At 43.6% G+C, this 22,336-nt stretch overlaps 1 protein-coding gene and 1 pseudogene across 6 annotated transcripts; both read left to right on the top strand.

Moving 5' to 3' along the window:
• Positions 1–3,162, top strand: part of LOC148107032 (uncharacterized) — a 28,685-nt pseudogene extending 25,523 nt beyond the window's left edge.
• A 621-nt stretch (positions 3,163–3,783) lies between these two features.
• On the top strand, positions 3,784–19,622 carry LYSMD2 (LysM domain containing 2). 6 transcript variants are annotated; one of them, XM_045812153.2, is made up of 4 exons: positions 4,225–4,358; positions 7,770–7,850; positions 17,654–17,985; positions 19,065–19,622. In XM_045812153.2, the coding sequence occupies exons 3-4, from the start codon at positions 17,654–17,656 to the stop codon at positions 19,105–19,107; spliced, it is 375 nt and encodes a 124-aa protein (XP_045668109.1). In that variant the 5' UTR covers positions 4,225–4,358; positions 7,770–7,850; the 3' UTR covers positions 19,108–19,622. The 6 variants fall into 6 exon arrangements, with proteins under 6 accessions (XP_045668106.2, XP_045668109.1, XP_045668107.1 ...); XM_045812154.2 differs by lacking the exon at positions 4,225–4,358 and adding an exon at positions 4,416–4,551; XM_045812152.2 differs by lacking the exon at positions 4,225–4,358 and adding an exon at positions 4,692–4,896.
• The last annotated feature ends 2,714 nt before the right edge of the window (positions 19,623–22,336 follow it).

Genomic DNA, 22,336 nt, shown 5'->3' with positions numbered 1-22,336 from the left:
CACATGTTTTCCTTTTCTTAACTTTATTCCTAAATATATTTGGGGAGCATCTAGATAATCTTTTCCACAATTATATTTTCTGACTGTTGCTGCAATTGATATTTGCATATTGATCTTTCTGTCTTATAACTTTGAAGTTTGAATAGTTTCAATGTAGACATTATTTGTACTGCCTGTAAACATTTCAGTGTTGTCTATTATCAATAAACAACAGTTTATTTCTCATCAATCTTCCTTTACCTTTCTCCTCCTTTTTCTTATTGCATTGGCTAGGGACTCCAGAATAAAATTAAATGGAAGCAGTAATAGAACGCTTCCTTTTCTGGGGTGCCTAGGTGGCTCAGTTGGTTGGGCATCCAACTCTTAGTTTTGGCTCCGGTTCTGATCTCATGGGTGGTAAGGCTGAGCCCTATGTCAGGCTCTGCACTCAGTCTGCTTGGCGTCTGCTTGGATATTCTCTCCTACTGCCCCTCCCCCTGCTCGTGCTTTCTCTCTCTCTCTCTCAAATAAATACATCTTTTAAAAAAAGGCTTCCTTGGGGCGCCTGGGTGGCACAGCGGTTGAGTGTCTGCCTTCGGATCAGGGCGTGATCCCGGCGTTCTGGGATCGAGCCCCACATCAGGCTCCTCCGCTATGAGCCTGCTTCTTCCTCTCCCACTCCCCCTGCTTGTGTTCCCTCTCTTGCTGGCTGTCTCTATCTCTGTGGAATAAATGAATAAAATCTTTAAAAAAAAAAAAAAGCCTTCCTTTTCTTATTCTTGACCTCAAAGGAAATGCTTCTTTTTAAAAAAAAATTTAAATTTTATTTATTTATTTATTTATTTATTTATTTATTTATTTATTTATTTATTTATTTTTAAAGTAGGCTCCATGCCCAGCATGGGGCCCAATGCAGGGCGTGAACTCAACCCTGAGATTAAGAGTCAGACACTTAACCAACTGAGCCACCCAGGCACCCCCAAAGGAGATGTTTCTAATGCTTCACTATTAATTGTGAGGTTTGCTCTGTGTTGTAGGTACATACACAAAACACCAATATTGAAGTTCTGGTTGAAGAAGAAGAAATAAATATAGAAAAAGTTCATTCTTGGGGCTCCTGGGTGGCTCAGTCAGTTGAGCATATGCCTTTGGCTCAGGTCATGATCCTAGGGTCCTGGGATTGAATCCCACATTGGAGCCTGCTTCTCCCTCTGCCTGCTGCTCCCCCTGCTTGTGCTCTCTCTCTGTGTCAAATAAATAAATAAAGCCTTTAAATTCATTCCAAGCCATAAATTGTAGATATTAACTTTTATTATTTAGTTTATAGAGAATTCAATATAAAGCTCACAGGAAGATTAAATATTTGGAAATAGCCTCGATATCTAAGGAAAACCCCCCCACAAAGAACCCTAACTATAAAGTATCAAACAAGTATTAATTCAAGCTGATTAAATCCTGAGATCTACAGAAATTCTAGTGAAGATCACAAAAAGGAATCATGGAGAAAATTCTGAGAACCGTGTAGGATTTATTTCAGAACATTTTATAACTGTTTTGGAGGTGTTTTGTGATCCAGGATTTCTTAGGGCAAGAGAAGTTGAAAATAACCTGGAACAGCTTAGAAACTTGCCCTTATGAGAGGGGGGTGGGATGGCTTTTGAATCTCTCCGCATTTTTGGTGATACTATTTTTTTTTTTTTTTGCATTTTTATAGAGGTCTTGGTCGTTTTGTAAAGTAATTAAGTGATCATCACCTAGCCTTTTTCCTACTTGGCTCATTTCCTGCCCCTTATTTTAGGTACCAACTGTTCTATCTTTTGGTATTCTCTAGCTTTTCCAAGTCATCTTCCTGGTTTCTTATTTAGGCCTTTCACCCCTTTAATTTAGCACTTCCCAAACTGCTGAAATTCTGAGAAAGAGGGGTTCCGTGGTTAAATGAGTTTGGGAAATACAGTGTTAAGCCAAACCCCATAGCTTACTTTACTGCAGGCCTTCTAGAACCTTCAGTATTCTAATGTGCATTGTGAATCTCCAAAAGGGAAACATAGCTCATAGTGTTTCCCCAATTAATTGATCAGTGAACTTTTTCCGAAGAACACCTAATAACACCTCATATAACCCAGTTCATTACTCTTCAAATAAAAACTTCTAGTTCTTGTAAACTTTTCCTTACTGGAAGACCTGTTATATGCTCTCTCACTACTAGGTTGTAAATTCTTTGAGGACAATTTCTTGAAGTGTTTCCTGATCTCATGATATATTGAAACTCTGGCATTCTTCTTCTCTTATAGTTCCTGGGATGGGCATAATGGATACCACTCAAGAGTTCATGTATGGCACAGTCTTGCTAAATAATCCAATTTAGCTTTCAGGATCTTTTTACTACACCTCAATTCAACTACTTTTGATGCTTTATTGAAGGCTCTGAGCTAGGCACTGCTCATGCTAAAAAGATGAGTAAGATCTAGTTATACCTCACTGGAGAACATGTAGAGGAAATAAGTACGACACAAAACACAAGTTAAATGCTAAACAAGAGGTACAAACTACCTTGGGGTTCAATGGAGACACAATAACAATTGGGCAGCGAGGGGAGGGAGACACATGGGAAGAGTCAGAAAAGATTTCTTGGAGGATGTATCATTTGGGATGGGCCTTAAATTTTTTAAAAATACAGATACAGTATAGAAGAGTGGCATTACAGGTGGGGGTGTATAGCATATGCAAACAGGAAGGTAGGGAAGAGGGGCAAGTTCAAGTGGCTCTGTCTGGCAGGATGTGTACAGGATAAGTTATAGACCGGATACGATCAGAGCGTGGATAATAAAAATAGAAACAATACTTAGGGCGCCAATGTGAGTTATGTTAATGCTGCTGTCCACATGGAGCCATTGAAGAATTTTTGAGTGGGAGGGTGATGTGAGGACCACTTGCTCCTCTCCTACCCTTTGTGGTGTCTCCAAGCTCTAGTGCCCTTGCCTCTGTCCAGCTCAGGGACATATAGAAACTTCGGCCAATGAATTAAACTTCCAGTGTCCTGACTTGCATATTGGGTGCCTCGTCTTGCAGAGCTGTCCAGAGTACAACAGAAATCGTGGCAACGGACTCTAGTAAATGCATACGCACTCTATTACTGTCAGAAGCCAGCATGTTGAGGAGAGAGTGTTCAGATGAAGACTACAGATAAGAGGTCATCGGTGGATTTAATGATAATACTTTGTGGAGTTATGATTTCAGCGTCTTAAAGAGGAAACTGATAAGAAAAAAAGGTGGGTGCAGATAGTAAATTCTAAGTAGTGAGCCGTGAGAATGGATGTAGCTAGGGAGCCTGTGGAATTGACTGTAACTAGTCACTCTTTCCAGGCAGCTCAGGGCTAAAATTGGCACGGATGTGCAGTGCAGAGTGAAACCCAAACAACTGGAGAGTTAGTTTGAGGTCACCCACCTGGTGTAATGTTCAAAGGCCTGTCCCTCCTGCTGCAATGTTGAAAGGCCCGGACCCTCCTGGCTGTTGAGATGGGCCTGGAGGAACTGTGTGTGTTTAATGGCCTTAATGTTTTCTGTGACGTGGACTTTGAGGTCATCAGGGGAGTCGGGTGGGGGGAGGGAAGTACCCTTCATGGGAGAGCTTGGAGGTCTGAGAAAGCTGGCGCCTGCTGGGGAATCAAAATAGGAAGCAGAGCAAAGCTTTGGTGTTTTGCAGCGGTCGGGGCAGGGCTCTCACTAGAATCGCCGGCGCGGAGGACGCCTGAGGATGGGGCCCTCTTAGCCCCCGCGGCCGCGGGCGTTAGTGCGCCCCGCTTCCTCGCAGCGCAGGGCCTGGCCCGCACCGGCGAGCAGGGTGGAGCCGCGGCGCTCGGCTCGGCGGCTGCGGGATCTCGTCTCGCTCTTCCGCTTGCAGGTGCGCCCGGGGAAGGCGGGACGCGCAGGAAGGGGGCGCCCGCCATGCCCGGCCCGCAGCTCCCCGTCGCGGCCTCCAGCCCGCCGCCCCCGCGAAACGGCCGCCCGCAGCCCCTGTGAGAAGGAAGAAGAGGCGGCGGCGGAGAAGGCACCGCCCCCTTGGCGAGCTTCGCGACCTGGCGGCCTCCGCAGGACCCATGGCGGATTCCTCGCCCGCGCTGTCCCTGCGGGAAGGCGGCCCCCGGGCGGCCCGGCCCTCGGCCCCTTCGCCGCCGCCGCCGCCGCCGCGCTCGCGCTCGGGCTCCGAGTCCGAGGAGGCCGAGCTGTCGCTGAGCCTGGCCCGCACCAAGACCCGCTCGTACGGCAGCACGGCCAGCGTGCGGGCGCCGCTGGGCGCCGGCGTCATCGAGCGCCATGTGGAGCACCGGGTCCGCGCCGGCGATACGCTGCAGGGCATCGCGCTCAAGTACGGAGTCACGGTGAGCAGGGCGCGCCGCGGCGGCGGGGGCCGGCGGCACGGGCGGGGGCTCGGGGCGGGGCCCGGAGGACCGGGGGTCGCGCAGGCGGCCGTCTGGCCCCCGCCGCTCGCTCCGCGCGCTCGGAGGGCCGCGGCAGTGGTCGCCGGAGATGCTCTGTAGCCAGACGGGCAGGCCGCCGAGGCTCCCTCCCCAGGTAGGTGCATCGAGTTCCCGGTGTCCTGCCCAGACTCGGCCCAGATCCTTGAGGAGGGCCAAAGACGACCAGGGAGCCACGTTCACCCGATACTCAGCCCAGATCACACTACCGTAGCGCATATTTACTCAAAGCCGAGCTGAGGCGTGGACTCAGGCAGAGAATTTTGTGTTCTCTGTAAACAAGCGCTGTGATGAGTCAGGGATGGTACAGTTGTTTCCGCAGGATGGTTCTGGTTTTATCGATTATGCTGCTTTATTTAGAAGTGAAATGACACTCCTGGGTTCACCGGCAACTGTGAATGTGACACCTGTCGCTAAGCAGCAGCCCAGAACTGGGTTCTAGGTGAGCTGGAGAGCTGTGTTTATTATAAATTTATAAGTGTGTGTGTCCTAGGTATATTGCATTACACCTCTGGGAAGAACATGGAAACCTGAGGGAGCATATTGTCTCATTAAAATTACTTATAGTTAACTCTGAGCCATGTGATGGCCTTTTAACATTTGAGTTCTGTATCAGTTTTCCGTGTTCTGTCCTGAAACACCTTAGACACTAATGGGAAGAAAGGCAATCTTACCTGTATCTTTCTCTTAAAGTGGAACTCTTTCTGGCCCTTCCCAGAATGACAGAGGCTAATTTCTTTTGCACCTTCGAGTTGTTACTGTATGTTTACCTAGTAGGTCTTACCATTTAAACATTTTGAGACCAGGGATCTTGTTGTGCAGGCATTTACTGATATTATCATGCCATGGATAGTCCCTTTCCATCTGCCTGGGGGTTTCTAATTGTGAACAAAGAACTGCAATTCTATGTACATCAATAAGGCCTGGTTTGGGTGAGGGCCAGAAGAAAGCAGAGTCGGGGAATATCAGTAACTACCTTCTGCCGAATGCCTGCTGCTTGCCAGGCATTACATTTGTCCTGTTCCATCTTGTTTTTATCCCATTTGATTTTCCTAATGAGCCTTGGAGGTAGGTGTAATTCACCTTTTTATAGATGGGAAGATGAATGAGGGGTAAGGATATTATCTAACTATGTTTATTCGTTGAGAGCAGCTTTGAGAGCAGTGCAGTGATAAAGCAAGCATTTGCTTTTATCTAGATATTACTTCTGATTTCCGCCCTTATTTCTATCCTAGTCTTATCAAGAGCTTACCAAGAGCTTAGCATCTTGGTTACTGAAGAAGAAAGGCCTCTTCTGTATGCTTTCTATGTGTCATACCCACTGGGCCAGGGTGACTGCACCAGGACTCCATGATATCCCTACCCACAGCAGTCTCTCCAGCCCAGTGCCCTCCATGGCTGCACTTGAGTGGCTTAGAGCTTCTAAACGTCTGCTCACAACTGTTCTCTGCCTTTGATCAAATGCTTTCTAATCTATGTTTTTGCTTACCATAGCTCCTGTTACTTACAACCTTAACACCCCTTCTGGTTAAAGTGTAAACCAGATTTTTCACTACTTTCATAAAGACTTGAGATGTTAATGAATTGGGAACTATAATGTATGACCACAAATAGTCTCAGCTACAGCACTATTGATACTATGGACCCCGTAATTCTTTGTTGTGGGGGTTGTGCTGTGCATTGTAGAATGTTTAATAGCATCTCTGACCTCTGCCTGTTAGATGCCAGTAAGACCCCAACCCCCACTGCCCATGCAGGCGTTGCCAAATGTTCCCTAGGAAGAAACTCATTCTTCGTTGAGAACCATTGGTTTATTACATGTGTATCATTTGCTTTAGGCCCTGAACTATAGTTGATGACATTTTTAGAGACTCTCGCACTGAGTCTGTAGAACCAGAGAAAGTGATCATTCTTATTGTAACAGTGAAGTGGTATTACTGCTTTAATTAACATAGGCAGATATTAATTAGATTTACTCATTGTAAATTGAGATTTTAGGTGGAAGCTAAAAAGGCAGAAAAGTTTTTTTCTTTCCCTGACTGAACAGAAAGAAGTTGAATTGGTTAATTTCTAGTATTGACTGCCAAAGTCATAAGCATATTTAAATTATTGTTTAAAGGAGTCAGTGATAATATGTTGGAGCTTCAGAGACCCAGGGCAGTGCACCTGGAAATTAGGAATCAGTCCAGGCAAACATTTGACTTTAACATCCCATGTCTGGCAAGAGCCGAGAGAACAGGAACTCTCAGGGAAGCCTGTCTGCTGATGACAGCTCTCCAGCCCCCCAGGTGGGAGTCCAGACAGGACTCCAGTCCCTCAGCACGGAGAGACTGGTAAGAGACAGTAGTATTCTAGGTACAGGGATGTTCCCAGAACAAAGACTGACAGGCGTGAAGGTGGAGGTCTGGTTGTCCACCCTGGGTTTCCAGGGGAACAAACTGGAAACTGGTTGTCTGAAGTGGTGCTCAATGGCTAGCAGCAGGGTACATCCCAAGATGTGGGGAGAGATGTGTTCCCCCAACTTGCCTGGCTAGGAGAATGCCCTGGGGCAAACTGAAAATAAAGAATCCTAACTGACCTTGAGCCTACTGAATCAGAATATCCAGAAAAGGAGCCCAGGAATCTTCCTGTTTTACATGCATGGCCTCTTTCTTGTTCCCAAAGCACTGTCCTTCCTGGGGTCTTGGCACTGCTGTTCCGTCTGTATGGAACACTCTTTCCCTGATAGCTGCGGGGAAGACTCACTTCATGGGTGTATGACCTGTGCGGTCACACAGGGCCCCATGCTTAGAAGCCCTGCACTTGGTGTCATGCTCTACTATTGCCATCTTGGGAAAAAAAATTGTTTAAAGATTTTATTTATTCATTTGAGAGAGAGAAAGAGAGAGAGAGAACATGAATGGAGGGGAGAGGCAGAGGCAGGGGGAGAGGCAGAGGCAGATGGAGAAGCAGACTCCCCGCTGAGCAGAGAGCCTGATGCGGAACTTGATCCCAGGACCCCAGGATCATGACCGAAGGCAGACGCTTAACCAGCTGAGCCACCCAGGGGCTCTGCCATCTTGAAATCTGTAATACTTTGTGAACAAGAGCCCCAGTTGCGCTTTTCACTGGGCCCTGCAAATTATATAGCTGATCTTGGTTGGCTGTGTGACCTGCTCCCTCACTGCCTTCAAGTTCTTGCTTACATGTCTCCTCCATGAGGCCTTCCTGACTACTCTCTGTCCAATTACAGCCCTCCTCCATACCCCCTCTCCCCTTCCCTGCCTTGTTTTCCCAACAGTATTTATTGTTCATCTCATTTTCCTTTTTTTCCAGCTTCCATCTTTTTGGTGATACATTAGTGAACAAATAGAAATCCATGCCCTCGTGGAGCTTATATCTTAGTCAGTGGAGACAGTAAGTAAACAAATGAAATACGTTACATGTCAGGTATTGATAAGCAAAATGAAAGAAAATTAAGCAGGGAAAGGAGAGAAGGAGAGCTAGCGGAGGTGGCCGTAATTTAAAATGGTGTGACCACAAAGACCTCACTGAGGAGGCAAGGGGGTGGGGAGGCGTGCAGATATCTGTGAAGAACATTCCAAGCAGCAGGAACAGCAAGTGATGCAAAGGCCCTGAGGTGGGAACATAATTGGCAAGTTCCAGGAATAGTGTACCTGGTGCTTAGCATGCAATAGGGTGTATTTGGACCAGATCATTTAGGGCCTTGAAGGCCGTTGTAAGAACTTTGGCTCCTTCTCTGAGTGAGTTGGAAAGCGCTGGAGGAATTTGAACAGAAGAATGACATGATCTGATTTGTGCATTAAGAGGATCACTCTGCTGCTTTGGGAACAGGCTGTAGCGGGGCAAGTGCCAAGGCAAGGAGACCAGATAGGATGAAGGCTTTGTAATAACGCAAGTGAGAGGATGGCAGCTTGGACCAAAGCAGCAGAGAAGGAAGTGGTGGGAAGCAGTTGGATTCTAGATGATTTGTTGATACGTTATCTATTTTCTGCTTATTTGCTTACTGTTTCATTTGAGTATCTCCACCTTAGAGATGGGCCCAGGGATCCAGGAGGTTTCTCTATAGGAAAGAAGAACGTGGATGTTGGAGAACCTGGCCAGGCCTGATGCCTGAGGACCCCAGTTCTTCTGCCAGTGCCTTAGAAAATATTTGAAGGACCCTTCCCACATCCCTTTTAAAGTCATTATTAGGTGTTAATAACTGGCACTTATTATTATTATTATTATTTTACCTGTTTTTATTGAGCCTGGTTTGTTTGAGTTCCTGTGCTGAATGCTGGGGCTACAGGATGATACATGCTTTCCTTTTGTTATTCATGGTGAGTTTGTCTACACCACTTTTCACTAGCCTGTAGCTACTCGAGAGGCCAGGTTGCTTGTCTGACTCATCTCTGTACATTCTGTGCCGAGCCTGAGTCTGGCACATGGCGGCCCGGTGTGAAATCACTGGGCCCTGGAGCTGAGCAGACCCTGAAAGACAGAGCACGGGGTAGGGGTTGAGTGACTGGAATTACAAAGTGTGATTTGAGGCTGGCTCTCCAGTCTACAGAAGGAATGGTGCTGATTTTCTCCCCTTCTACCAGCAGGGAGTCTTGACGCTGAGTCAAACGTAGGTTTACATTTGAGCATCTCTACCAGAGAGGCATTTGAGGAAGTGGTCTGGGAAACTGAAACTATTTGGGCTGAGTTGAGAAACCATTAAATACAGTGTAGATCTCAGACTTGAATTTGCTTGGGCTGGAATTTCCCTGGCTGTGTCTATCTCTACTGAGACATTAAGGTCCTTTCCCTAACCCAGTGTCTAGATGTAGCTATGGCCTTCGTGGTGATCTTAGCTCCTTTCAGTTGGATGTAAGCTTCTGGAGGAAACTCACTGGCTCCAGGCAGCCACTATGAACTTTTTGTTTGGAAACCCTGGAAAAACATCCAGAGAACAGTGTACAAACTAAAAGTGAGCAGGAGGCGGTGAGGGGACCTATTATTTGCATAAACTTTTTCTTTGTCTCTTTGCTTCCTCCTGGTAGCCTGCCTGTCCTCTTCCCTCTCCAGTGCCCTCAATCACTTCCTGTCCGGTTTTATTCCCAGGGTCTTCTCACTTTCTTCCAGGGAGCTGCTAAACCTAGTCGCCTTGCTGAGAAAAGGTGAAATGATTGTCATTTTAGGGATAACAAGTGTTGTGAATTAGAAATGTAAGTATAGGGGCGCCTGGGTGGCTCAGTCGTTAAGCGTCTGCCTTTGGCTCAGGGTGTGATCCCAGAGTCCTGGGATCGAGCCCCACATCAGGCTCCTCCGCTGGGAGCCTGCTTCTTCCTCTCCCACTCCCCCTGCTTGTGTTCCCTCTCTCGCTGGCTGTCTCTATCTCTGTCAAATAAATAAAATCTTAAAAAAAAAAATGTAAGTATATGTAAATCTTTTGTGTTCATAACTTTAGGCCCTGCTGCTGGTAGAAATCGTTGATCCTTGCTAATCGGAGGCAAGAGAACCACAAATAAATAGTGCAACATGTAGTGAGAAGTATGGTAAAATAGCCTTTAGTAGCTTGGGGTTTAATAGATTCTCATGTATTCTTTTATATTATTTAATTTAATTTAATTTTTAGGGGGGAGGGGCAGAGGGAGAATCCCAAGAATCCTTATGTATTCTTTTTTAAAAAACAGTTCCATTGAGGGGCACCTGGGTGGCTCAGTCGGTTAAGCATCTGCTTTTGACTCAGGTCATGATCTCAGGGTCCTGGGATTGAGCCCCACGTCAAAAAAAATCTCTGCTCAGCGGGGAGTCTGCTTCTCCACCTCCCCATGCTCTCTCTCTTTCTCTCAAATAAATAAACAAAATCTTTAATAAAAAACCAGTTTCATTGATGTATAATTTACATACCACAAAATTCACCCATTCTAAGTGTACAATTCAAGGACCTTTAGTGAACGTACAGAGTTGTGCAACCGTCAGCACAATCCAATTTTAGAACAGTGCCATCACTCTGAAAAGATCCCTGTGCCACTGACCATACTTCTGTTTCCTTCTCTAGCCCCAGGCAACCCCAAATATACTTTCTGATCTATAGATTTGCCTTTTCTGGGCATTTCATATACATGACGCCCCATATTTCTTCCGAGATAGCATGGGAAAGAAGTAAATCCTTTTCCCTATTAGCACATGGCAGTGAAGGAGTCTGATTGTCACCAAAACCTAGGACTTAAGAGTGAGAGTTAGACGGTGGCATGGTTGGTGAATCTAGCACTTACTAGAAAATGATCTTAAGAGAGTCCTTTAGTATAGAAGTCTTTTGTTTTCTGTAAAATAATAATCAAATGAAAGTTACGTGTATATATGAGGATATTCTGTAAGCCACACAATGCTGACTAAATGTTAGTCATTATGTATCTGGAAATATTTTTGGAAGGGTTTGTCTTTCTTAAGAAATGGAGAGGAAGAAACAAGTTTTGAATGTTGTTTTCACCGTTAGGCAAGTGGCCTGGTGAAGCTGATCAGAGCAGCCTTTGTGGAGAGTTCCCGGCCGTGCCCAGCAGCTGCTGTTGAGATACTTTTTGGGGGGGAAGTTTTGTGAGTTCCCTTCAGAGTCAGTTCACCTTTACAAAATGTATTTACAGGGGAATCATTTTAAAGAACTTGTTTTTAAGTTATCGATGGTACTCGTTCAACCTGATGTCACGATGGTTGATCTTGTGGTCACCTCGTTAGCTCTTACTTAATTATTCTGTAATCTGTTTCTTGGGGACCAGACAGTAAATTTTCTTGAGTCATGCTATTCAATCCTGATCGAAAGAGACTTTCGAGATGAAAGCAATTTGATTGCTATAGGTACCCCTGCTTATGTGCCCAAAAGAAATAGTTCGGTGTTGCTCTAAAAAGGTCATATTTTCTGTTCTCAACATTAATTGGGTGTTAGGAAATGTTGGACAGAAGGGCGGGAGAAATAGGTGAACTTTTTTTTTTTTAGTTTGAATAAATTGAATAATACATTTTTTAAAAAGTCCAAGGCGTTGGGTTCTATATAGAAGGCAGCATGGTTTCCCCAAAGGTAATCCATTCTCCACCATCCACCCAAGGCCTGCTATGATCCAGTCTTGTTTTAGAAGGATAATTCTAGCAATAGAGTGGAGGAAAGAGTATATATATTGGGGAGGATGGAGAAAAGGGATCATAATGTCTTCCAAGAGTTCTAATTTATTGTTCTCTGCTTTATGTGTTCCGAACACAACCCAGGCCTGCGTGGTGACAGTGCCAGAAAAATGCAATTTTCAAAGCCTGTAACAAAATGAATGCTTGTGATATCCAACACTTGAAGCAGCTGTAGTTATTCTATATATGTTTTTAACAGCAAAACTTGATGGCCTTGTATAACAACTGCAGTGAAGCGTGCTAGACTTGAACACAGTGGGACGTTTACCATTAAAGTAATCATTTAGCCTCGGGCACGGTGGACTTCCACGGTGAGAGCAGCTCCCGAGCCTCAGTGTGGAAGTTATTTCTGTAGCGCTCCTGACAAGTGTGTGTGCACTGGATGAGATTTAATGAGGGCTCTTCTTTATTTCTCCGGGAAGCCTATTTATTCACGGAAGAACTCTGCTAGAGACCTCTTCCTTCCTTGTATTGAAAAATTTTAACTTTTTTTTTTTTTCTTGAGAGAGAGAGAGAAGGGGGGGCAAGGAGGGGCAGAGGGGGAGAGAGAATCTCAAGCAGGCTCCACACCCAGCACAGAGCCCAACACGGGGCTCAATCTCACGACCCTGAGATCATGACCTGAGCCGAAATCAAGAGTTGGACACTTACCCGACTGAGCCACCCAGTTGACCCGAAAAAAATTTAACTTTATAAAGCATCTTTCAACACCAGGTTTCTAGTTCTATACCTAGGGGACAAAAGTTCAGAGGAATTTCATAGACTTTCACAGGACAGCATCTGAGCTACTTCTGTCCTTGGCTAAATAAATAAATAATAAAATAAAATAAAATTGGGTATTTGGAAATGTTGAACAGAGGGCAAGTGGGAAAGTTGTAGTTTTCCAGCTCTTCCTTGGGTTGGATCATGACTTTTCTGTCATGATCATGACTTAGCTTTATTTGAGGTGACATTCCCAGAACATCAGACCCATCTATGTTCAGATAAAAGTATAAAACTTTCCTAAACATCATTGCACTGTTTGGGATTATCTCATCTCTTATCCGTGCTGGTGAGGTTTTCTCCATGACTAGGCTTCCTGTTTCCGCTAATGCCTCTTTCTTGCTAATCCACGTTCCCCAAAGCTGCCCGAATGATCTTTAACTGTAATCAGATTGTGTTGCTCCCTTTCTTCACCCTCCAGTAGCTTCTCATCACATTAAAATAAAATCCAATTTTGGGGACGTCTGGGTGGCTCAGTTGGTTGAGTGTCTGACTCTTGATTTCAGCTCAGGTCATAATCTTGCGGTCCTGGGATTGAGCCCCAAGTCAGGCTCCGAGCTCGGCGGGGAGTCTGGGATTCACTCTCCCTCCGCCCCTCCCCACCCTCACGCATGCACCTCTCTTTCTCTTTCACACACACACACACACACACACACACACACACTCTCTCTGTCTCAAATAAATAAATAAAATCTTAAAAATAAATAAGATAAAATGCAGTTTTTTACCTTGGCATCCAGGGCCCTATGTGGCCTGGGGTTTTGCTCTTTATTCCTTACACTTCAGCCACACTATTTTTTCCCTGTGCTGGGGTCTTGCATCTGCCCTTTCTCACTGGAATGCTGCTTCCCTCCCCAGCCCCCTGCCCCGCCCCGCCCTTGGCTTTTTTCATGGCTGGTTTATTCCTTAACTTTACTACAAGTCCAGAGTTTGCAGCCTGCTCAGTTGGTTCAAGCCACTACTTGTACAGGAGAACAAGTTAAGATCAAATTTATCACCTTTAGGGTGGGGGGAACATAGAGCACACACCTCAGGGCAGTGACAACATTAATGTTAATTATCTGGGCTTGGTTTTATGAAATTTTTTTTATATATTCTTTGTAGGAGAAATATTTTTTATCGTGAGAAATTCTTACCTCCTTCCTCCTCATTTGCTAAATACATGTTAAGATCTGCCCTTACTTGTTGCTTTCTCACTTTTAGCCAAATTTAATAATAAGATAGCAACTATTATTATCATTTTTGAGGGCTTCCTGGGGGCTACGCATTATCCTAAATACTTTACATGTGTTAATTCATGTAACCCTCATAATCCTCATAATGATCGTACTGTGTGGAAGGTACTGTTATTATCCTTACTTCACAGAAAAGAAAATGGAACAGTGGATGATTAGAAAGTGGCAAAGCCAGGATTTGAACCCAGAAAGTATGGCCCCAGAGCCCATATTTCTAACTACTCCCTTGTATCAGGCTCATTTCATCTTCAGACTCAAATCTGTCAGTCTTTAGATTGGTCTCCACCTTGATGCTGACTACGTCTGGATATCCCGGATATCCTTGATGCTGTATCCCTTCTAGACTATGGGACGGATATACCCCTTAAATGCTTGCCGATGACACTGAGGTGGAGACAGCATAGTCTCTGGCTTCAGGAAGCTCATAGGCTAAAGAGGCACTTCTATGAGTGAATCAATGGGATGATAGACAAGAACAAAGGGAACCCTGCCCTTCATTCCCTGTGCTCCTTGACTACACCCAGCTGTTGACTCAGTCACTTTGTCTTCTGGTCCCTGCCATTGGCCTTTTGCCTAGCTGTGATGGGCTGTCTTGTTTCGAATGATAGATGTGTGGGTCAGGGTTCTGACAGGAAACAGATAGTGGGCACAGGGGGTGTGGCCAAAAGAGAATTTAGTGGAGGAACATTTACAGAAGTATGAGCAGGGTTGAGGGAACCAATTAGGGATGGTGAAGCACCTGAGACCAACAATAGCAAGGAGACATTACCCCAGGGCTTGAAGGGCAAGGGGAAGAAGTGGTGTACCCCACGTGAGGAAGGCTGGAGCCTTGGACGAGGGAGTGGGCACCTGGCAGGAACTCTGCCATAGAGGAATGCAGCCACTGGAGTCCTGGTGCTCTATCTTTCTGCTGATGACTTCCTTTGGAACACCCACTGGAATTCCAAGGACAAGGGGCATAGGTAATGTAGGTCTTAAGAGGTCAGCCTCCTGGGGTTCAGAACAGCTCAAGAAGAGTTGGGGATGGATTGGGTGGCGGGGGTGTATTGCAAGGGAGAGTAACTAACACAACAGATGACTTATTTTCCCTTTCTGGTTACTTCCTTGGATTCATCTTCTATGCCTGTTTCTCTGACCTGTTTTAATTAATTCATCCATCTATCTATCCATCCTTCTGTCCTAAGCACTTAGTGTTACAAGGTCTTTGTTAGCTTCAGGGAAGATATAGAAATAAAAGTGCTGGTCCTGAAGGAATTCACAGTTTATGCTTGACGTTCTCAGCCCTGCCTCGGCAATCAGATCCGGTGTTCCTGTCAGTTTCTGTCCTCCATCATTATGCTCAGAAAATAATAGGCCCCTGCCAATAAGCGCTTCAAAGGGCACTGAATCAGTGAAGGTTCTTTGATTTACAAGTGACAGAAAACCTAACTCAAATTGGCTTAAGCAAAAAAGAAACAAAAAATGGGTTTATTGGGTCATGGAACTGAAAGGCCCTAGGGTATTCTGGCTTTAGGCTTTGATTCAGAGGACTGATTGCTCTCCTCCCAGATGGCCTCAGGTTCCATGAGGTGAAGGGATGGCTGCTCTTTCCAGCAGAAAAAATAGAGGATCTTTCCCCTCCCAGACCCAGCAAAAGTCTCCCTGCATCTTTGGATTGTTCCAGGATGGAACTGTGACCTATCATGAAAGCTAGGACACCGTGACACTCCAAAGGGCAAGAATGAGTCATATGCTCATCCTAGAGTGTGTGTGTGTGAGGGGGTGAGTTGCTCAGGGCCACTGGAAGCCCACATACTAAGCCGGAGGAGGTGGATGCTAGCTGGTAAAAAAAAAGAAAGAAGAAAAAAAGAGGGGTATTAAAGGCATGGTAGACTCTACCTAAACCTGCTATGGATAAGGTATTCAAGTTATTTAAATCTCTCAAATCGAAGCCTGAACCAGACCAGAGATACTTAGGATTTTCAAATTTTAATTTTGTCTCCTAAATGCACCTGCCTATTCATGCCTCTCTTCCTCAGCCTTACCTTCTCTCCTTTAATCAGAAACTAGAACACAAAAGACTACCCCACTCTACACAAGATACTTTGATGTAGTATCTTTTTTAAAAGAAAAAAAAAAAAGCTTTAAGTATAGCATTTGTATAGATTCAGCTTATAGTAAGAAATCAGGGTTCATTTAGTAATCAACTATTGTTTTTTCAGTCTCTTTCATGTAGAAATCTAACTTTTTCACTCACAATTTGGCATTAAAGGATCCCATAATTTGGTCCCTTTAGTCATGCGCTTCTATTCTGGTGTTGCCTGGACTTCAGAGTCAGACAGAAATCTCGGCTCACGCTTTCTATTTTTTATTTTTTTAAAGATTTAATTTGTTTATTTGAGAGAGAGAGAGAGAGAATGAGGGGGGAGGGGCAGAGGGAGAAGCAGACTCCCCACTAAGCTGGGAGCCCAAGGTGGGGCTTGATCCCTCGACCTGAGCCGAAGGCAGACGCTTAACCTACTGAGTCACGCGGGCGCCCCTCCAGCTCACACATTTAAAGAGCCGTGGGCGCTTGGTCAAGTCCGTCATCTGTTGTGTGCCTTAATTTCTTCATTGGAACATAGTGTCTGCTGCCAGGTGCTCTGCGAAATATTCTTTCTCTCATATACATCCTATCTATGTGCTGTCTGCCTGCTTACCTACCTCCCCCTCTCTATCCCCTCTATGCAAATATGCGTGTGATCTCTCATTGCATCTCTCCGCCAACCCTGTGCAGCGTGGGTGACACCTGTTTTACACACGAGGAAACAGGCTGAGGGGAAGAAGTACAAGCTCCCGTGGAGACGGTTGGTGTTGGCGGAGCTGGGGTTTGAATCCAGGTCTGTGTGTCAGATTCCCAAGCCCGCGCGCTCGGCTCTCTTACCAAACCGTCGGGGGTCCCTGGCTCACAGGAAGGAGCCGTGCGGAGATTGAGGAGGCGCGCGGCACGTGCGGAAACCGGCGCGGGGCAGTGCGCCGAGAGGTCCGCAGACGCGGGGCGCGCCGGGGAGGGGCGCACGCAGTTCTCCAGCGCGCCGGGAGCCCGCGGACGTGGAGTCCTGTCTGCGCTCAGAGCGTCGTGGTCTTAGGCGTGCCTCTTACCTCTCCGGAGTCTCCGTTTCTTCATTTGCAAAGACAGTGCTGGAGGGCAGAGCTGTTGTGGAGGTTAAATGAGACTCCACGTGTAGATTCCATTCTCCCTTTCCAGCCCCACCTCCCATTCCCATCTCTGCGCGCTGCGGGAGGCATCCACAGGCTAGGAAAGAGTTTGACGGTACAGAAACTGTATTAAATTCTAGCTTCTTCATCTGCCAGTGTATGACGGTTCCATGGTCCACAGATTCTCTGAGTTTTGTTTCTTTTATTTGTAAAGTGGATCTTCAAATTCTTGCTCCATAGGGTAAGAAATATGAGATAATTATGTAATGTGCTCGCCACCTCCTTTCCTTGCCTGTACCACCTCTACCCGCTCTTCAAGGCCCATCTAAAGTCAAAAGAATGAAATCAGAACCCCACCTTCTCTGTGAGCTTTTCTTAATGCCTGCAGCCCCAGTCTACACCATTCTTGCAAATGCTCGTTGTATTTATCCCTATACCAGCTCCTGTATCCATTATATTTACCAAACACAATTCCAGAGACACGGGAAGCGCTCCGTAACTAAAATACAGTACTAGTTTTTTTAAAAAAATCACATAATAGAAATGTTAAAACAAGAATAGAATTTATTAGATAAACTAAAAATTCTACATTTTTTAACTTTAGGGATTTAAGGCTGCTTTGTAAAGGCTGCCTTGTAGGGGAAATATTATAGTGGGAGAAAATTAGTCTTTCCTTTTTTAAAGTTGGGAAACAATTCCCTGACTACTCTTGAAATAACCAGGAGTACCTGGGGAAGTAACTAAACTCAAATTGAGAATCTCGAATCCAGAGAAAGTGTTGCACATATTCTGAGCCTGGATATTTTTAGTTCTGTTTGTGTAGTAAACCTTATTAATGGATTTATTTATATATAACTCTGTGTTTCCTTTTTTATATTTTAGATGGAGCAGATTAAAAGGGCAAATAAACTGTTTACCAATGATTGTATATTTCTGAAGAAAACTTTGAACATCCCAGTTATATCAGAGAAACCTTTGTTGTTTAATGGACTTAACTCAATAGATTCTCCAGAAAATGAAACTGTCGGTAGCAGTTTTTCTCACGAGGAAGAGCCAGTAGCAGCTGGGGAAGACCTTTCTCCTCCCAGTCCTCAAGAATCTGATGTTAAACCCGTACAGCCTGAAGAAGTGTCAGCCAGAGATTTCCTGCAGAGACTAGACTTGCAGATTAAGATGTCAACACAGGCAGCCAAGAAACTAAAAGAAGAGAGCAGGTAAAAATACACTGGTAAAATGTCAGAGGCTGAATAAATTACTCTTACGATGTCCTTGCTTTCCTAAGATTTTGTTTTGTTTTCTCTTCTTTGCTCCTCTCTTTCCTTTTTTTTTTTTTTTTGCTTTGAAAACTATATATTAATTCTAGAAAATCATTTTCAGTATATGAAGTGTAAAAAGAGCTCCTGCATTCTGCTAGGGCTTTACTGTTGCAGTATACTTGCTTTTGTCTCTGTTATTTAGTATAAAAAGGCTGCTTGTTTCCTTTAGTAGCGTAACTGTCCAGCGAGCAATTGTGGATAGCAGCCAAGCAGAAACATCCAGTTTATCCCTTCAAAGGAAGGACTGCCCTGGGAAGTACTTGTATAATACTGATCCTAATGCAATTGTCAAAGACATTGTCCATTATTTGTTACTGGGTGCTTTTCATGTGAGCTTTTTTCTTTGTTCTTTAATTTGGTACAAGGGCAAGTCTTTCTCTCTCCTACAGAATTGGTTTTCTTTTTCCTTTATGAATTCAAGAATGGCACAAACTATTGTGTTTCCTTTTTTGCCCTGGCTACCAGGAAGCTCACAACTAAAACTGATGTTCAGTTCAACTACTACAGTATTTCTTATGGTTAATATATTCGTACTGTTCTCTTTTCCTTAGTCCTGATTTTTTATTTCTATCTAATTCATCTTATTTTATGTATGCTTTTTGTTGTAGGCACATCAAGTCCTTTTGAGGAAAAGGTGGATTATAAAAAATATAAACAAAGATGAATATAATCATTTTATAATTTAATGTTTTATTTAAATGTAATAAAAAATGGAAATATATAAGAATATATATTCTTTTTTTTATAAGTACCCTTCTTTATTCCAATAACTGAGATGTCAATAAAATGCAGATAATAAGGTATACCCTAATGATTATTTGCATTTCATACAACTACTAGGACATGCGAAATATTATAAATTGATATACTCCTGCCCTTCTTTGGCAAGTGGATATTAACTTGTATAATAAGTATATGTATTAGTTTTCTGAATATCATTTTTAAACACTGATTTATGCTGAATTTCTTTTTTTCAGAGATGAAGAAAGCCCCTATGCAACTTCCCTCTATCACAGTTAGATGATCGGGGTGATAATCTAACCTGGATTAAGAGATCGTTGGGTCATAAAGAAACCAACAACTGAAGATAAAAAAGCATACGTCGTTAAATCACAGTTTAGTGGTTCCACCTACTGCAGTTGCACTGACGTGCTTATTTCTGGCTTTCTATAATTTTAAGTCTTTATTATGGCATGAGAGCAAAATTGTATCCTAAAGCTCATCACTTTTGTAGGTGATGGTAGTTTTTAGACTAGTTTTGTAAATACTAGGTAACATAAAGCATCAAAGACTATATACATATTCAAGCTGAAAACAATGTTGATCTTCCGAGAAATCCTAATTATGTGAAATATATGGTTGCTGTTTAAGTGATGCTGATTTTGCTATGTGTTTATAACTTAAGTGCTATATATATATATATTTCGATATGTATTACATATTCTGTATTAATATAAAGAACCAAATTTTGTCTGCTATTTTGTAAAAAAATAAACTACAAAAGCCTGAATGAGAAAATAAACTATGTTTTCATATTTGAGTCTTCAATTTTTTTCAACAAATGGAAAAATAAAATTGATTTTTAAATTATTTTTGAAATGGTGGCAGCTTCTCCTCCATTTTAATTGCTTTTATTATTATAATTGGAATTTTGAAAAAGTTTCAGTAATCTAAAAGCAAATTGATTATGGTATTAGTAACCTTTGCATTTTCATAATATTTGACCTGATATGTTTGAGATATGGTATAAACATAGAATATGATCAGGAGAAATTAGAAATACCATGCTCTGACACATTGGTGAATTCTAGTTGAGATTTCATTGACTCACTTTATAGAGTGTTTCGTAGGCATTGTGCTCATTTTTTTTTTTTTTAAGATTTTATTTATTTGACAGAGATAGAGACAGCCAGCGAGAGAGGGAACACAAGCAGGGGGAGTGGGAGAGGAAGAAGCAGGCTCATAGCAGAAGAGCCTGATGTGGGGCTCGAACCCAGATCGCCGGGATCACGCCCTGAGCTGAAGGCAGACGCTTAACCGCTGTGCCACCCAGGCGCCCCAAGGCATTGTGCTCATTTTAACCGAGGGTCAAGTTTTTATTCACATAATTTGTCTTTTTTCATATGTACAATTACAGCCATAAATCTTAAGCCAAATATTATTTATAGGTAGACTGTTTTTGGTCTCAGTTTTTATTCAAGTACCAGGTTAAAGAAATCTTTAAGCTTCTACAAAAATTCCCCATCTTTTCCCCTCCCCTGCATCCCCAAAGGAATCTGCTTTCTATGGAGCAAACAGGACTCCCATCATTTTCTCTTCCCCATCTCCCTCCTCTAGGTCTTCCATTAAGCAGGAAACAGGTGCCCTTAGGCGTCAATGTGGCAGAGCTTGTAGAACCAGAAGGGCACATCTCCAGCCCTGGAGGGTGACCGACAGGTGCTTGCATGGGAAACAGTAGTCATCTGCCCTTGTCTCGAATGTCTTGTTTGTCCATGACATACATACTCCCTGATGTGTTGGTTATTTTCTCATGCTGTTACCGTCTTTGATACAGGGTGATGTCTTGGTCATGTTTTGCCATTCCCTGACTATGGGAAGTTAGTTGGAAGAGGAGAAAACAAAACAAACAAAGGAAGGGAAACTGTTGTGTAGCCTCTCTGGAGGCACAAGAACTTTAAAAGATGTGAAGTTATCATGCTGTTTAACGTAACATGATGTGAAATTTGAGAGTAATCCAAAAGACATAAATCCAAAAATGCTATCCAAAAGATGTTAATACAAGCAGATACGTACAATTAAGACCACAATCTTAAGAATATTCTTCTGAGTATTTCTTTGTTGCCTAAGGTTTACTCTTAGTACTTTCTGGCCAAGACCTTTCTCTCCGTCAAGTTATTCAAAACTCTGGATTTGTTGTGGCCACAGTTGAACTGTCTTGGACCAGAGTACTTTAGTACAGCCTTGGAGGAGTGGACTGAGCCACAAGAAACCAGGTTCGAGGCTGTTTTAACCACTTCCTGGCCATCTGAGTTTGAGCACACCCTATGCCCTTCCTCTTGTGAACAGTTTAGTCATTTCTAAAACAGGGCCGATGATCTCCCTTTTCTTTTGTCTTGGTTACTGCTGGGAGCTAATGAATGTGCGTCAGAAAACTACAATAAAGTCCCTAAATAAATGTCTTATTTAAAAATAGACTGCATAGATATCTAGATAAATTATAGACAAGTGAATGGATAAAATGTTTTAAGTGCAGCCAGACTTTTTTTTTTTCCTGTTGTGCAAGCAGCCTATTTGGACTATAGGACATGGGTGAAATAGTCGATCATGTTATCAAAGATGACATTAATACAGTCTGACTCATTGTGTTTGGCAAGGATAATTTGGGCACAGGTGTTTTTAGTTCCCTCATACTGCTCACTAGGGAGTGCTGGCCTCTTGAGAACATACCGAGTTTAGTTTTTGTGGGTGTCAGGCTTTGGTTTTTGTTTATTTTTACAACCCTAGAGAGGATGGGGAGGAGCAGCAGTGGTTTCCTCCCTGTGAAAAATAACCTCTTAACATTTTCCCTATAAGTTTCCCAGCCCTCACCAAAAAGTAGATACCAAGTAGGAGCATTCGAGACAAGTATCAGAAGGCCGTTTGAAGTCATGACAGCTAATACACAAAACATTGTATTATTTTTAAGATTTCCAACTGAAATAGAAAAATATGTTATCACTTTATGCTGAATAATGCATTTTCAAAGCATTCCTTGGTTTGGGAGCATTGCCCATTAACATTTCAGGAGGACCTTGGGCCATTGTTTGTTGTTTCCAGGGCTGTGTTTGCGATGGCAGCTGAGGAAGACCCCAAGTTCATTAACCTTTTCTTCCAGGAAAGCTCATTTACCAGCTTTGGTCCAGAAAGAAGGGAATGACCGTTTTCTCTATTTCTGTCCTACTGCCTGGCCCTCTTGCTCTCTGTTGTGAAACCTTGGCCTCGAATAAATCCAGTTTAGATAACTCAGGTCTGGCAGACATTTTTACTTTGCTTCTGTAGTGTTTATGACCTCATTCTTCCCCTTGGAGAGCACATAGTTATCCCTATTAATAAACAAACTCGATATCTGGAAATCTCAAGAGTGGGGAGAAATTGTTGATGAATCCAGCAAACCCTATGCTTATCTTTTGGGTTCCTTTTTGCACCATTGGACCCGATAAAGAGGCAGCAGGAACAGCCAAAAAAGAAGAGAGTTATCCTTTAAGCTAGA

The sequence above is a fragment of the Ursus americanus genome, chromosome 36 (genome assembly GCF_024610735.1).
Source record: "Ursus americanus isolate L20-20 chromosome 36, mUrsAme1.1.p, whole genome shotgun sequence".
In the NCBI taxonomy this organism is placed as follows: domain Eukaryota; kingdom Metazoa; phylum Chordata; class Mammalia; order Carnivora; family Ursidae; genus Ursus; species Ursus americanus.
Note: the sequence above shows the minus strand (reverse complement) of the source record. Positions and strands in the feature narration are given on the sequence as shown.

Coding starts and splice junctions, on each gene's coding strand:
- LYSMD2 (XM_045812150.2), top strand. CDS start 4,077: ATGGCGGATTCCTCGCCCGCGCTGTCCCTGCGGGAAGGCGGCCCCCGG. Junction 4,359..17,653: donor CGCTCAAGTACGGAGTCACG/GTGAGCAGGGCG, acceptor TTTATATTTTAG/ATGGAGCAGATTAAAAGGGC. Junction 17,986..19,064: donor AAACTAAAAGAAGAGAGCAG/GTAAAAATACAC, acceptor TCTTTTTTTCAG/AGATGAAGAAAGCCCCTATG.